Raw genomic sequence first — 16,542 nt, forward strand, 5'->3', positions numbered from 1 at the left:
TCCTCGTGTTGGCGTCTTTCACAGCCCAGTTCCCGCCTTTTCTCAGTCAGTCAGGCACCTCTTGGTCTTCTGCACACCGCCCGTAAGGATTTGTGTAACCCTCCATCTTGTGCACAGGCGCCATTGCCGGGGGGTCACGAAGGGTCCCTCGGGCGGCTGTGAGCCCCTTCCTCAAATAAACTTCGCATGGCCTCTGGCCATACGTGGCGAGCTGCCCCGCTCAGCCTATTTGAACAGGGAAGGGCGCACCCCCGGCCTGCCCTCCCCGCCCTGTTGCTGACCGGCTTCTCTCCTGCCGTTTGTTGCTAGGCGGAACTTGCTGCTTTGTTATGCAGGGTTTGTTGTTGGGCAGAACTTGCCCCGCCACAATGTTTGAGACACTAACTCTTTCAGTCTCTCACACACCTATGACCGGCCACCAACTGGATTTAACTCCATTCACCACCACTCTTTGGGCCCTCTTTGGCCACCCAGTCAGTTTTTTACCCAGCAAAGAGTACACCTCTCCAAGCCACGAACAGCCAGTTTCTCCATGGTGTCAAAGGCTTTACTAAAATCTAGGTAAACATCCACAGCCTTTCCCTCATCTGCTAAGCAGGTCATCATGTCATAGAAGGAGATCAGGTTGGTCAAGCAGGACCTGCCTTTCATAAACCCATGCTGACTGGGCCTGATCGCCTGGCTGTTCTGTAGGTGAGGTGTGAAAGAAGAACCATGCAAGGCAAATTGACACAACTATACTGGCAAGTAGGAAGAAGGACTATTGGATACAAAGAAAATACAGTAAGAGTGGAGGAGAACCACATGGATACTGCAGAGGGAAAGCTGTGCCTTTATGAAAAACCTATGGATAATGTGATTTAATTGATGCACAGTACCTGTGTGGTATGATATACCTGTATTTCCAGAAAGAAGGACTTTTTTCAGTCTGATCATTTACAGCTATTTCTTTGCTCTTGTGTTATTTTATTTCAACTTGAAATTTCTGTTTCTTTCATGAGATCAATATGGAATTATTGCGGGAGTTCTGAGTCCTGTGATTTGTGTTTTCTTATTAAACAAAAGAATAACCATGGGCATGCTTACAAGTTGTACTGGGTGCATTTCACTGATGTGCTGCATCCTGATCAGTCCTGTCCTAAGGCAGAGAAGGAAAAACCTAAAAGGCTTTCTAGTGATGACCTCAATTAATTAGCTGCTCATAACCATGACAGATGTTTCTGGTTTTTGCTGTATTATATAATATTGGCTGTAATGTTCAGAAAATGGCCTGTTACAACAGACAGGCTAAATACTTATTTCCAGATATTTAAAACAGGATACCTGGGATCTGTAGGTTGCCTTAGATTGTTACAGATGCAGTTAGCTGTCTGTTTGACACTGAGGCTTGCCGAATGTTAGAGTAAATAAACATGTTACACATTAAAGTAAAGTAACTAAAGTAAACACTTGCGTATATGAGGTTTATTTGAAAACCTAGCCAATTTAGCTTGACTCTTACTTTCTGGATCTCAGGCAAATCTGTTAACTAAATTAGAGCAGGAGTAGATAGGAGGTTGACAGGAGTCTGTAGAGAGTAACGTTGGAAGGCAGAGGGAGAATATTCTTAGTTTATATGAATTTTGGCTCTAGATGGGAATTATCAGAGTCTGAGTTAATTATCTGCACTGACTGGATGCTTTCCATGCAGTCCTCTGTTCCATGATCAAGCAAGCTATGGACATATGGTCTCAGTGAAACTAATATAAAGTGAGGTCACAGATGGTTGAAAACTATCTTACCTATTGTTCACTGACTACATGAATAGGAACTGGGCAAGGACTGCCTTGGCAAATGCAGGAAACAAGTTGGGGACACAGATGCAAGTGAATGTTCATTTATAAAAGAGGCAAATATAATTCCAGAAAGTTATTAAAAGCATATCTCTTGTTAGATTTAGGATGTGTTTATTTCATGCTACCTGGTATTGGTGAGCACTTTTGTGGGAGGGGACAATTTTTCTGAAAGACACAGAAACTGGAGATAACTTATAAATAATCCAGATGATAAGCAGTTTAGAAAACATGACCTCCAAAGCAAGTATGAAAGAATTCATTTGTTTAGTCTGGAAAAGAGAAGAATGAGGAAGGAATAATGATAACAGGCTTCAAATGCATAAAAGGTTTTTGCAGAGAAGATGGTGATCAAGTGTTTTCATCCCTGCAAAAGATAGAACATGAATTACGTAGACTAATTTGTAGCAAGGACTATTTATATTAGATATTAAGAAAAACCTTCACATCAAAAGGCCAGTTTAACACCCAAGCAGGCTACTTGGAGAAGCAGCAGAATTTCCATCAATAGATATGTTGAAGCTGTTGGATGAACTTCTGACAGGGATGGTCTAGGTAATGGATTATACCTTAGACAAAAGGTCTGGAATAGCAAATTATCAGTTTTATATCTCCAGCTCACTGATAAAAGTAGTAAGTACTAGGCAAATAGAAAATGAACTGTAAATTTTCTGAGAGATTTAGTAATTCATTGTTTGTTTTTTTACTGGATAAGCTGCCAAATTTCTTATGTGACTTATTATTAATGATTCATAAGCAAGAAAACCAGCATGGATTTTCTTATTTGTTATGTCCCTACAGCAAGCCACTGTCTTAATGATTAGATGAATAATTTTCGGCCCATTTGCAGATTCAATGGAAATGGACAGGTGAACTTGTATTCAGCATATTAGGCATATTGACGATAGGTTTGTTTTTCTTAATGCCTTGGATTCTTTGGGAACTCTGCACACAGAGTACATTCAGAATTATTGAATTAAATCAGAATCCTTATATGTAGCATACAAAATTGTAATTATCATCAGAAAGGCATGTGGGATAACTCAGGGGTATATGAGCCAGCCAGCGTTATATAATTCCTGCTACAGGATTTGTGAAGCAGAGAATGAAAGCATAGTACTAGCTAATAGGCCTCAAAGGAAATTTAGACCGTATGAAGTAAATTAGATTTTCTTTAATAAGATAAAAAGTTTGATAAAACTAACAGTGTAGATATACTACATTTAATATACTTTCCATTTAGCATCATGTCATACTGCAGTTACAAAAATCAATATTATGAAATAACAGTAAAACACATGTTAAATGACATACCAATTGGCAAAAAGTAGCAATCAGAGAAAAACAACTGAATAGAGGGGTTTAGACAGGAGTTCCAGAAGTGAGAATATTAGGCCTAGTGCTATTCAGGATTTTAATCAATGACCTGGACATAAATACAAACTTCTTACACAACTGTAAAAACAAAGTTCATAAAAAACCTTTCTGTGGCAAAAGGTGAACCAGTCTCATCCTCAGACTTAAAAGTAGGGGTGATAAAACAAGAAAGTTTTGGGTTGTTTCTGCATGATAGGATACTGTAAACACTACAGACACTGCCACACAAAAAAAGAGTCTTAAACATTATCAGAGGAGGAGCAATGTGCCTTATGCTGAGCAACTGAAAGAATTCTGTTTGAGAGTGACTTGATTGTGGTCCTTAACAGAGAGTAAAACACTGGCTCTCACTGCCTGTTAGCTCTAGTGGAAAAAGATGCAATTGAAACTAAGATTTGCATTTAAGTCAGACACACACAGATTTTAAATAACATACGTAACTGGGACAAAACTGGACTCACTCTTTCTTCAGACACTCCCATCAAGATAAGATCATTTTCAAGAGAATACGCTTTAGCCAAACACAAATTAGGCTGTAGTCAGTTACAAACTGATTGAGCTAAATATAGATACAATAGAGAAATTTGTGAAGATCAAGTGATATTCCCTTGTAGTTTCATGCTTTTTGGGTACATGAGAGAAAGATGAACAAGATAATTGTCTTGTTTGCAAGAGCAATTACTGAAAAATTCTATATCTGAGTATGTGTATAAAACTATTGGTCAAATAATTACTCATGATCAAAGGCACAACAGTCATGGGAGTGTGGAAGCAGTGGTTCATTAAACAGTGTCAAGTGTTTGCAGTGAATGATTAGATCATTTCTTGTACTGATGAAGTTCTCCTGGTCACTGCAGACAGTATGTTAAAGTACAGATAATTGCACTAAGCACAGGCTGCCAACCCACTGTGCAGCCAGCTTCCTGCATTTTCTGCTTCAGTCTTTTTCCTCTTCTGTCTTGAATTCATTAATTTTTTCTGATCTTTTCTCTCCTCTTGCTTATATTGGTCTTTGTATGAAGCAATGTTTAGAGCAGAGTAGAGTACTTACCTGAACATGTCATATGAAACACTGACGACATCACCTCTGTTTGCCCTTTTTCCACTGTGTAAACTACTTCCATTCTTGCTTCACATTGCTATTCTTCCAAAGAGTGGTCTGATGTTGTGTGGCAACTAAGAACAGCTGACAATGTGAAGAACTTCTTCCCTAATTTTCTAAAGCTTGTTCAATGATAGAGATCTGGTTTACCATGCACGTTAAGTGTCTCAGTCTTCCCTGTAGAAGTGCCTGGGTTGGCACGGGCTCTGTATCATGTGCCTGGGTAAACACAGCCGGCTGCATAGTCCCCCAGTCAATGCTGTGGCTCCTTACAGTGCTGGCTGTATGCATTTACTGGGAAGAATAAGAGCGAGAGTGTGTCTTGTTCGGTTCTACCTAGGTGGCAGGAAATCTGTTGTGGATTTCACGCTCAATAAAAAAAGACGGGAAACGGCACAAGATTTCTATGTATTGCAATAGTACTGCCAGTTGGCCTCTGTTTAATTAGGGCTGTCCTTGTTACATCGTGCTTGTTTTAAATGTGATCTGGCTCAAGTTAAGAAAATTCTCCATATTTACATAAAACACAATAATGTTACCAATAAAATGTTTACAACACGGACAATCTGGGAGGGACTGAAACAAAAAAAAAATCACATTTAATTTAATAATTAGAACCAAATAGCAACTTGCTTCTAGGACTGGATTTGAAGAAAATTTGAACTTCTCCCTAAAGCCCAGGCACTGCCCAAAACTTAAATTGAAGCTTTTCTGTGAGGTTGTCCAAAGTTATTTTAACTCATTCTTTCCAATACTGCTTATTAGCACTGCTGTGCTTCCTGGTCTAGCCACTCTTAAATTCTTCTGTTTCTTTTGTGATACAACGCCTGTCCTTGCCCAGCAGTTTCTTGCAGTGATCCCTATGCATAAAACTTGTATCTCCTTGCTGCAGTTACGGCATACAATGTGTGTTCTTGCCCAGCAGTTTCTTGCAGTGATCCCCCATGCATAAAACTTGTATCACCTTGCTGCACTTAGGGCATACCTTCTAAGTAAAGATTAAGGCTCTAATTTTGCTTTGCAATGCTGATATGATCCCTTTTATTCTCATAATATAGCACTGAGCTTACTATTTGTTTAAAGAAAAAGTAACTAGAGGTAAAACATTTTCAATAAATGTTTCATGTGTGGCTCTAGATCTATCCACTCTCCCCTTCCAGCAGCTCTTGGTTGACACAGTTGATCCTGCCACTTCTGAACAACACTGAGCATTTATGTTGGTCGTTACAGTAGATTAGCAAGGTTCATGTTATGCTCCTCTAAATTACATGTAGTATTTTCTTCCAAAGCATAGCAGTATTTGTATGATTGCTGTTTTTTCTCAGTAACTTTGTTTTCTAAATTAGAATAATGAAGTCTTGTTTAAAGACTGTATTTCAAACAGGTAAATATCAATTTATTTCTAATTCCTTCCTGAATCTATTAAGTGAGAAACATGTGCCTTGTTCTGAGACCATCATGATCACATGCTTTAAGGATTATGTCCTGTTGCTGTTTGGCTTGGATGCCAGCTGTGCTGAGTCCCCTCATTATGAGTATTAAGGACACAGCTGCTAAAATCATTCTTCTATCACAGGGCTTGGCTCCCTTTCATTGTTTTTCTATCTTTGACCACACTTGAGGGCTCCACTGAGATTTTCCCTGACATGCCTTATATGATTTACTGGTCCATGACACTAGTTGCTATTATTGCCTCTACCTTCAGAAAGTCTGCAGTGGTTTTGTTCATGTTCCTTCCTTTGGACTGAGGGAAAAAAAAAACAACACTCCAAATGAAAATCTGTATAGCTTTTGCTTTATTTTCTTATAAATCACTCCTTGAATTCCACCTCTTCAGTAAGGACCATAACCCCATCCTCCCTGATATGGAGAGGTATGCATAATGATACTTTAATGATAACACTGACATCTATTTAGTGTTCTCTATTGTATTCCACCATATCAGGCAAGACAGCTGTAATCGTACTGGAGTGGTAACCTGTCTTCTCTTACCTTTATTGTCTGGCACCTAAAACAATGGAGTTTTGATAACAGCAGTAGCTGTAGCTAACAACTGTACTTTTGCTGTGAATAGTAAACTGATAGCTGCTAAATATACAGAGAAATGAGAACATCTGCCTCAATGACTTTGACGTACAAGGCTTTCTCATATGGATTTGTAAGAGCTGTGAAATTTAGGGATGGGTGTTATTTTTGAAAGGTGCTGATTAAGTTAACTTCCTACCTAAGTTGTAGAAGCAACAGCAGGGGATAACATTGGTGCTCCTATGGGGTGAAAAAAATGAAAACAACATAATGAGTTTGGCAGGAAACTGCAAGTGGTATAAGTTTGTGTGCATGTGTGTGGTATTTATGACTACTGGGTATAAATTTTGTTACATGTTGTATACATTAACATGGGATTAATTTAAGAAAATGGAGTTTATGTTGTGTAGCATACTATACATTTTATGATATATCCATATCTTATTAGTGCTACAATTAACTGTAAGAATAATGTTAGCCTCTTCTCCCTGTATTTCAGTTATGCTGAACCCTTGCCATGCTTGCAGAGTCTAAGCAGTAACAGAAGAGTCATGAACACTGTATATTTTCCCTCTTCCCTAGAACAGTCCTTCTTTTCAGGGCTTATATAAAATGGTGATACAGAATGTGAGAAGAAAAAACTGTGAGTGGCTGAGCTGTCCCTAGTATAAATACAGGGCTCTATATAATGCAGGGTCAGCCTGTCATTTGATCAACTACCACGCTTACTTTAAAAATGAACAAAAGAAATTAAACATAAAATGAGAAATACAAATTATTAAGCTGCCATCAGATCAAAAACTTGCATTAAGTAGAACAAACTGATTTACTGGTTGATTTATAGTGCTGTTAGTGATAGATGAAATAAGTAAACGTTTTTGGACAGTATCCATAAGTCAACCTATACTAGGACACAGCACATTTTGAGGAGGAGTGGGTTAATGGAAAGGCTTATTCACTATGGGATTATTCTTGCAAGAACCTCTGAAAAAAATAGCAATTATCTATGAAAATTATCTGCAGTTTTTTGTTAAGTTACTAAATGTCAAAAGGAGCTAGGTACTGACCTTTGCATGTTGTAACTGCCTGGGTCAGTCTTGTTTCCTGTAATCAATGTGCAATGAAGCTTGAGTCAGACCCAGATTGCATCTCTCTCTAATGGTTAGTAAAAAGGGACCAAATGCCATCTTGCTGACATTTCCTGGAAGAGTTTGTGCTCTGCTGAAAAAACTCATGCTTGGGCTGCTTTTAGTCACTCTGATTTCTTTTAGTTAGAAAGATTTTAACTACTTATGTCTCTTTGCTGTTCAGCTCTGCAACACGCTTGTGTAAAGTAATTGGGGCGGGGGAAGGCAACAGGATGGCTCCGGGTATTTTTTTATAGGATGCCTACATGTTACTGGCTTGAGTTTCAGCTTGTTGGTAGTAATTGAAAGTTATGACTGCAGCTGACTGCCTAGTGTTTTATATAGATTCAGCTGATGGTTCATAGAATCATAGAAAATATTGCTATAACGGACCTTGGAAGAGAGCTAGTCCATCCTCCTGTCTGGCAGAATCAACAAAGTAAACCATTCCTGATAGCTCTTACATGCTTAAAACTCAGAAAGAAAGTTGTACAATTATCCTAATCAATTTACTTCAGAGCTCTTAGGGTTAAGAAGGTTTTTGCAAATATTTAAACTTAAATTTCCCTTACTTTAGTTTGATAATTTTGTTCTCAAACTATTTGTGGTGAAAATAGTGGGATTTTATTTATCAATGTAACAGAATAGCCCAACTGATTATGTATAAAAAATCAACACAACCAGTTTTGACTCGCGTTAACATATTTGAAGAACTAATCTAATCTAATGGTTATGGAAATAGAGCAGCTTCCTCAGTAGTAGCGGTTCTACCTCAGAGTCAGATGAGGCTAGATGTACAGGGTGATATGGAAATGCTGTCATATGATGGTCACAAGCATTGTGACTTTTGAGAAGAGCGCAGTCTGTAGGATTATCAAGCCATGATTATTTTGCAAAATTTGTTACTGGATACCTCTTTCATTGCATTTTGATTTAGTAATCTGATATAAACCTTTTTGGGCAGAAAAGTTTAAGTATTTCTTACATAGTGCCATTGTATCTTGATTTTCTTGGGCACAGATATTACATGTAGAGTAGAAGGTAAGGGTGTGGCTTTCTGGGATATGTTGTATGTACCGTATCTATGTTTCACAAATGACTGAGGTACATGTGGTCAGTCTGAATGGAGCTGGGCATACCCGGCTACTGCAGTACTGCTTATGTGTTGATCTGCATAAAAGCAGTGGCTAGGTCGGCATTTTTGGAAGTCTAGAAGCCAAAATGGAATTATTGACATGCCAAATAAAGTATGAGAACAGCTGTATTATGCCAGACTAAAAACTATTCCTCTAAAATGTTGTTCCTCCAACAGTGAACATAAAAGTGTGGCAAGAGGGATGAACAGAAAATGGAGCACTTTTATAGTAGTTCCTTAAAGTATACTTCCAAAGTCCAGCACTAAGAAGCTCAAGCACTTCCTGGGCCAAAACCTGGTGTCTTGTATTTATGGTCCTCAGTGGACAAGCTGAGACAACTGTCTAAAGTTCACTGAAGACCTTTATGGAAAAATAAATGAATATTTGGGGAAAATCTAATATATGTAAGGCTTAACTCCAAGCAGAATACCTGTCACATAAGTGCTGAGGAGTAGTCTGCTCTTACATCTGGTCCTGTGTGTCACAGGCAGTTTTCAGCAGTGGTTGTGTTTGCAAGGTGCCACCTGACAGTTTTCACTTAGCTTTTTCAGAAGTGAATTTTCATCGTTAGTACTTGGGATACATATGGTATGGTGTTAGAGATCTCATGCTGTATCACGTTTCAAGTGCAATGAGGAAAAACTGCATTTGTGCCAGGACTCAGACAAGAAGTCCAGGGAAAATGTTACAAGAGTAAAGGGGAAGAAACACGTGATTGCCGCAGGTGACTTAAACTCAGTCATTGACACATTCTGACTGTGAATAGAATTTGCCTCCCATTCTACATCTGTACACGTAATTAGAGTCAAGTTTGTTGTGACTTTCATGCGGAGAATGGTTAAGACACTAGAGCAGTCAGGGGAGCAAAGGGCCCCTACCATTGCTTCTGTATACCTGATTTCCTCAATCTGGAGGCCCAGGCATTCATTTACAACTCATTGGTGGCTTTCAGTACGAATACAGGCTGAACCTTGCTGCAGGATTTTGTATTTAAGTACTTGAACTGTCCTGACACTGTACCTTCCCACTGCACCTCCCAATTACCATAGAAATGTAATAATTACAGCTATCAGCAAGACTTTTCTCTCACACTATATTGTTCATCTCAGAGCATTTAAGAAGAAATCAGTTAAATAAATGAATGAATTAAATCTTATCCGTCTCTGTCAGGCAAAGGATACAGTACTCATTTAATAGGATAAGCAGAGCCATATCTCTTCTTCCAAAGCTGGAATCTTTTAGCTTAATCTATATTTAAGTGAGCATAAACTGTACGCTATATCAATAGCACTCAGTAAGTCAAACTGGCTGACCATAAGGAAAAAAAAACCCCAGAGGTTGGCCCTTCTTTTACAGTATTGCTGATATCTCTATTCTATTTCATCACTGAAATAAGATCCGGTCAAAGACCAGGACAGGTTATGTATTGGCTACCAATTAAGAAAACCAATGAAGACTGTAACTAACAATAATAATATCATATCCTTTCCTTCTGTTTCCCTTTCCTCCAGTGAACCATGGAAAGGGAAAGGAGAAAAATACATATTCATTTTCAGTGTATCTTGTGCATGGCAGTGGTTGTAAGAGCCAAGCTATCACAATGCATATTTAACTTTTGAACCCAATTTGCATGTTTACTAGTAAGTATATAGGTAGTTTCAGGGAAGCCAAGGGTTATCAAAACACTACAGTATAACTGGATTTCTGTGTCATATTCTATGTGGAACCAGAAATGAGAATCATGTATGTGGCATGAATGAGACCGTATTGCAGACATCAGTTGTGCAAGCTGCCTCAGTGAACCATTTATGAATCTTATTGTTTGGGGGCATCACTACATGTAAAAGAAGGAAGAAATAGGAAATTACCATAACTGGACAAGAAATATACTACACATAGTTAGCAGTATAAGAGTAAACTGAAAACTATATTTTTCAAAAAGGTGAAACAAAGAATGTGGGTTTTGAGCTCACATTTTTGGTGCAAATTCTAAAATTTAAAATACCTCATGTGAATACTTATGTTGTGATTTTTATTTACACCCAATTTTTTATTGTGATTTGTTAGAAATATTACCTGAAAGGTCCCAGCCTATTGACCCTGACATCCAGAAGGTGTTTATTGAGGTTTTTCCCAAGATTCTGCTGTTACTGGACTAGTCTTTCTACAATTGAGTATAAATAAAATAGTTTTTTCAAGTAGTTAATTGTATCTGAAGCCTACTGATATGGATACTAGATGACCAAGCTGAAAACATTTTGATTGTCCTGAATGGATTATTTCAGTACAATTTGGAAAGAATGCTATATTGTATGTACAGGGTCCTGATAAGGCAGTTTCTTTTCTGAGTGCTGTCTCAACTTGTTAAAAAAAAAAAGAGATAAAAGAGAAAGCTAAAGTGCTCATACAATTTTGTGATGTACATTTTGGAAACAAGGGGAAGTGAGACTTCAAGAGTATTTCTAATGCAAGAAAGTATATAAATTAGCTGGGCATCATGAAGATAATGGAGGGGAGAGATTAATTTTTCATCCCACTCAGACACACGTCACTGAATAAGACAAGTTCCTGCATGTACAACATTGAATGTGATCCGTTTTTTCAGCTACTTATAGCTAGGAAAAAAAGTGCAGATTCAGGTGTAGACCAGTGTTTGGCCTTTTCCCAGACTTCTGTGAAAACTGTTAGCAAATTAAAGGGTTAAAAGTTCATTAAGCAATTAGTAAAACAGTTGCATAATCAAAAAATCATATAACATAACTTAAAGCAGCCACAGAATAGTTTGGATGGTGAAATAGTGCATCTGGAGCTTGGATGAATGGCTACACCAAAGGTATGCACACTTTACATTTCAGTAGTAATAAAGAACCTGTAGTATCTTGATTCTTCATTTACTACATTATTACAAGATAAATATAGAGTCTGATCTTTGATGTAAATATAGACTCTGTTTTTTCCACTGTCATACATTATCTATATATTATCAGTGCCCTAAATATTTTGCACAGAACTATACAGTGGGGTACTTTCTGTGGTTTTTTTCAGATATGGCAATTCTCATAGCCTCATCTTTAGACAATGGTCTTAAAGGACATATTTCTGATGTCACCACCAGCATGTCCATTTATTCAGTTGCATGAGTTAGTATTTTGCATTAATGAAATAGTATACAGTGACATCACTAAAGGTCCTGGTGAGGAATTTCAGGAGTGCAAATTCTCCTCATTTATACTGCAGTAACTTAGAGATCAGTGCTCCCATATCAGTTACTTGAGGCTTAGTCACAGTTCCTTTATTTTGCCTTTAACAGGACCATATTTCTTTATATTGTTGGAGTGGGCAAAAGACGTACTACTTTTTTTTTTTTTCTGGGATTAGTAAGTGAAAAGACATTAATCAGGTATCTGAGCTTCACCGTGCTTCATTACAGAATTCCAAAACTTACTAGGAGAAAGCTTCCATATAGTTAAACATGAGGTTCAAGTATCTGAGCAGGTAAGCATAACTATAAAACATAATCTGATAGGTTCAAAGTTAATTAATTTTTCATATTCTATTTCTTGCTTATAATGTGATGGGAAAAAACTTTATTTTTCCATGTGTTTGTTACTTGCAGTTGCACTGAAATTGTTTCAGTCAATGAGCTTTATCTGAAAAATACCATCAGTAATCACACATTGACCAGCTGCAGCAGAAAATGTGTTTGTGTTGTGTGTTGTACTTTCCTTTCTCCAATTTAATAGGAAATTAGGAAGATGAATTCAGCCCCGCAGTCTAACTTAATAGAGTAAATAATGATACTTGATACTTCAAAAGAGGAGCTGTCTTCATGCATTAGTTTCAAGATCACTTCTTGAAGCAGTACGACTCATTGTGTGAATGGAGACAATCAGTTTCAGCAGGGGCATGAATTACAAAGTTGTGTTCATACACCGATATTCTTATATTACTAAAGCTTACTAACCTTTAGTGAACTTTATAACCTGAAATGTCTTGAATGAAGTCTTATACAAAATGTAACTATTTTTCGATATCTAAAGTTTACTTTAAAAATGTGAGTCCATGTTCTTCTTCCTAAACCCCTCCATTCTTTCATCAAATGTGCTTGCTTCAAATTCATTGCTTTAACCACTGTATAAACTAGGTGGATTTGAATACATACAGGAAGAATCTAAAGCATTTGGTTGTTATTAGTGTGGAGATAACTCACTTACACATGCAAAAAATTAAAGAAACTTACAAATGTTCAAGTGATTTTTGTTTTGTTTTGGGGCTATACAGCACCAAATGACAGTCAGTAGTACAATGGATCTTTTCCCTTTTAATTTTTATTGTGCAGTATCATTTCAGGTTAATAAAACAAACAAGGACAATACTCTCTATTCCCCACATTTTATTATTTTTATTTAAATATAACATACTATACATTGTTGCTTAGTGATTTTTGCTTCCCTTTTCTTTTTTAAATCCATCCCCATTTTCCTTTTGCTCAGGAGTCTCTTATGCTGAGGGTGACAGAAAACAGAGCTTATGATTGAGGATCTGTGATACTCTAGATAGAGTGTCTGCAGTTTGCTCCCACTACAGTGGGTATTACAGTATACCAAACAGACAGGAATCATTGATTCCTTTAAGGGTTTTTTAATTTCGTTAATTTTCAGAAACCACTATTCATGTCACAAATGGCTCCTGACTCACTTTGGAAAAGTGGTATTTCCCAATTTTTGTCTCTGAGCAGCATGATGTTTTGAGTACTATGATAACATTTATGCATAATCCCTCCTCTGAGCAAGTAATCTAGGTAATTCTGTCAAAAGAGAATTTCATTTGTACCCTAAATGTTCTTTAAGTGGTCATCCAATACTGTGTTCATCTGAGCTCACACTGAATGTTCACTGCGGGTGGTCCATTATGTCTTGTCAGTTTTAATTATTGATTACAAATTTAAACAACAGAAACTCACTTTTATCATGGTAGTTAAGTTTTGCTGTGACCTGCAATTACATTTAAAACCTGAAATTCTTATTTCCTTTTCTAGAAAAATGTCATTTGTGAGGAAGAAAGCTGGAGATAAAGTACCATGAAATACAATGTCAGCTATCAGCTAAAATGTTGTCTCTCAATGAATTCCTGGTTTTAAAACAGTTGACTTATTTAAGGACACGAAATACAATCTGACCATTTTGTATTTTATGGGAAAGCTATTATTTTTTGCTTCTTTTAAAAAAACAGCTAATATTTAAATAACAGATTAAGATTGAAGTGCTGGTTAAACATTGACTTAAATAAGTTATAGAAGATTCCAACACCACCAGCCTTTACAGAGGTTAAACATTCTCAAAAAGACACATTAAGCAAGGCTCTCCTTTGTACCAAAATACAGTTTCCAAACAATAAAAATAAAACCAACTTTTTCACAACAAGAAATATTGAAGATAAAACTGCAGCATCAATATAATCTCATAGTTATCACTTAAAGTATTTAGAACAAAATAATATTATACTACTTTTGTTTCTTACTAAAGACACTGCAAAGGCTTATTTATTTATTTAGTGGAATACAATGTGAAGACAGTGGTACAAATTGTTTGATGTACTGTTTTCTATTTATCTGCTCTAACAAAATGAATCTCAATATGGTTACATTGGTGAGCTATCCAGAGCTCTCTAAAATTACAGAGTAAAGCAAAACATAAAACAAACCTTATGTACCTTTAATTGAACAGACTTCATATTATGCTTAACTTTATTATACTGCAGTTGCTCAAGTTAAGCCATGGGACTAGTAACACTTCATAAAAATGTGCTGGATATTATGTATTTTGAGCCTTCAGTTACTATGATGGATATGAAAGGCATGCTAAAGCCGGATACCAGCACAGCTTTTTAGTTGGCTCTCGTATATAACATACATGTGAGTAATAATCTCTGATAAATGCATGAGCATGATTTTGGATCTCCTGTCCCTCAGTCCTTAATTAGGTATCGCTCCCACTATATGCTCGTGATTCTACAAGCTGGTAACAAGGACGAATGTGCTGAATGGGCATATTAATTGAATAAGGAGTGCAGGACTGTTTTGCCTTCTTACTGATATTTCAGAGGCCAAATTTTACACTTGGGAATTACAGACTGTTTAATTTTAACCTTTGCAATCTCAGTGACTTTAACAGGGCTGTCCACATCTAAGTTCCAGCCCAAAGCTTGCTGTAGAATATCACACTGTTTGCTGTGCATTAGATCTTAGTTCCAAATTGAAATAAAAGTCGGATGAATATACACACAGATACATTGACACCCAAGCACAGATATGGCCCCTTCTCTCAATTTCAAAATAGCAGAAAGACCCTTTGAACAAAATATTTCTTGAAGTTTTTTCTTGAGTGCTGGTAAGTGAAAAAATTTCTCCAACATACAGACACCCAATACCATAAATCCAAGCACTGCTTGTTTGGTCTTTTTGCTTAAGTGCAAGACAGTTTAGGAAAAAAATGGATTATACACATTAAATTCTGCCTTTAAAGCCTTGTCTCATACCTGTTTTCAGAGTACTTCTGAGGTTTTGACATTTTAACCTATCAACCTCTGTGTGAAGTACTGAGAAAAAAGGAAAATAACAAAGAAGCAAATGAGGAAAACATCTCAAATGAAAAAGATATTTAACATCCTATTAAATAAATAACTTAGAAATAAAAAGAAATGAATTTAGAACATACAAGCAAACCATACTATTCGTTTTGTTAGAACAGTTTTACACTACTTTGCTTATATTCCTTAATCCTATCCATTCTTCCACAAGGCTTCTCCAGAAATGTCATTTTTTTGTGCATATGACCCAAGTGCTTCCAGTAAATGCTTGCGTGTCTAACAGTTCATTGGATCACTAGGCTTGAACGAGTAATTAAGGTCTTTGATATGAGTTAGTATTCCATAAATAACTTTCCCCATGAAGATAATTCAACAGATTGTCTCACATCCCCTAAATTCTGTTGCAGAGATAAAAAAAATTGTTCACACTGGCAATAACTTCCATCCCATTTGATCCAGCTTGTATCTTCATTATAAGATATGACACCGAACTAAATAAAGTATTTCATGTGCCAGCAATAAGTATAAAACCTTCAAAGGCCTCCCCTGCTCTCTTTTCAAACAAGCAGATGTCTGCATTATTTCTTTGCATTTACGCTTCAAGAGGATTACCAAATATTCTTGACATAAGAGCCTTTGGTTCAACTGCATCAATAAAATAGTTCCTTCATCTATGACATTACTACCATTGGAAGAAAGTGAGCTGAAGTGTTTTTCCTTCTTGTTTTCTGTCCTCTCTTTGTGGCTCCTCTTCCATTCAGGGCCACAAACATTTGCCTTCCATTGTGCTTCCAATTTAATGATGCATATGTGTTATATCCATTTTCTTCTATTCTTTCCTTCAATTTGCAATCACTGTTAAACTCCTTCTGTTAAAAGAAGAAAAAAATACACTAATTCAGAATAAACATAATCTTTCAGAGTTGCAGCATACTGAAGATAAATAGTTCCCAGAAATATTTTGGAAGATTTCAGTGTTCTGTATATGACACCCTGTTAGCATTCTACAGTACATTTAAAGAATATTTTCACTGTGCCTCCAGCATTTAAAACAACATCAGTTAGACTGCAAAAAGTGAAACCAGCTAAATACATAATCAGTTATGCAGTGCATAATTATAGCAGTGAAATGATATAATTCACTCACAGCTGAAATTAAACTTCTCCGTGATGGAATATGACAACAATATTAAATTCTCAGTCATAAACTCGAGGTATGAGGTAGCAATCTTGGAATCATTCATCATGTTTCAATTCTAACAAATATAACCCTTAAATATCTTGAACTGGATTATTGATACCATATGTTAAACAAACATGCATGGCATAGGCCTACTTATTATTTAAAGTAAGAT

At 36.7% G+C, this 16,542-nt stretch overlaps 1 protein-coding gene across 8 annotated transcripts in view; it reads right to left on the reverse strand.

Annotated features, from left to right (window-relative positions):
* Positions 1-12,972: 12,972 nt before the first annotated feature.
* The window catches only part of FGF10 (fibroblast growth factor 10), a 92,674-nt gene continuing 89,104 nt past the window's right edge, over positions 12,973-16,542 (reverse strand). For all 8 annotated transcript variants that reach the window (XM_069776983.1, XM_069776978.1, XM_069776980.1 and 5 more), the window contains one exon: positions 12,973-16,056. In XM_069776983.1, the coding sequence (XP_069633084.1) occupies positions 15,859-16,056 (198 nt within the window). In that variant the 3' untranslated portion in view covers positions 12,973-15,858. The remainder of the gene's footprint in view (positions 16,057-16,542) is intronic.

The sequence above is a fragment of the Haliaeetus albicilla genome, chromosome Z, assembly GCF_947461875.1.
Source record: "Haliaeetus albicilla chromosome Z, bHalAlb1.1, whole genome shotgun sequence".
Taxonomy (NCBI): domain Eukaryota; kingdom Metazoa; phylum Chordata; class Aves; order Accipitriformes; family Accipitridae; genus Haliaeetus; species Haliaeetus albicilla.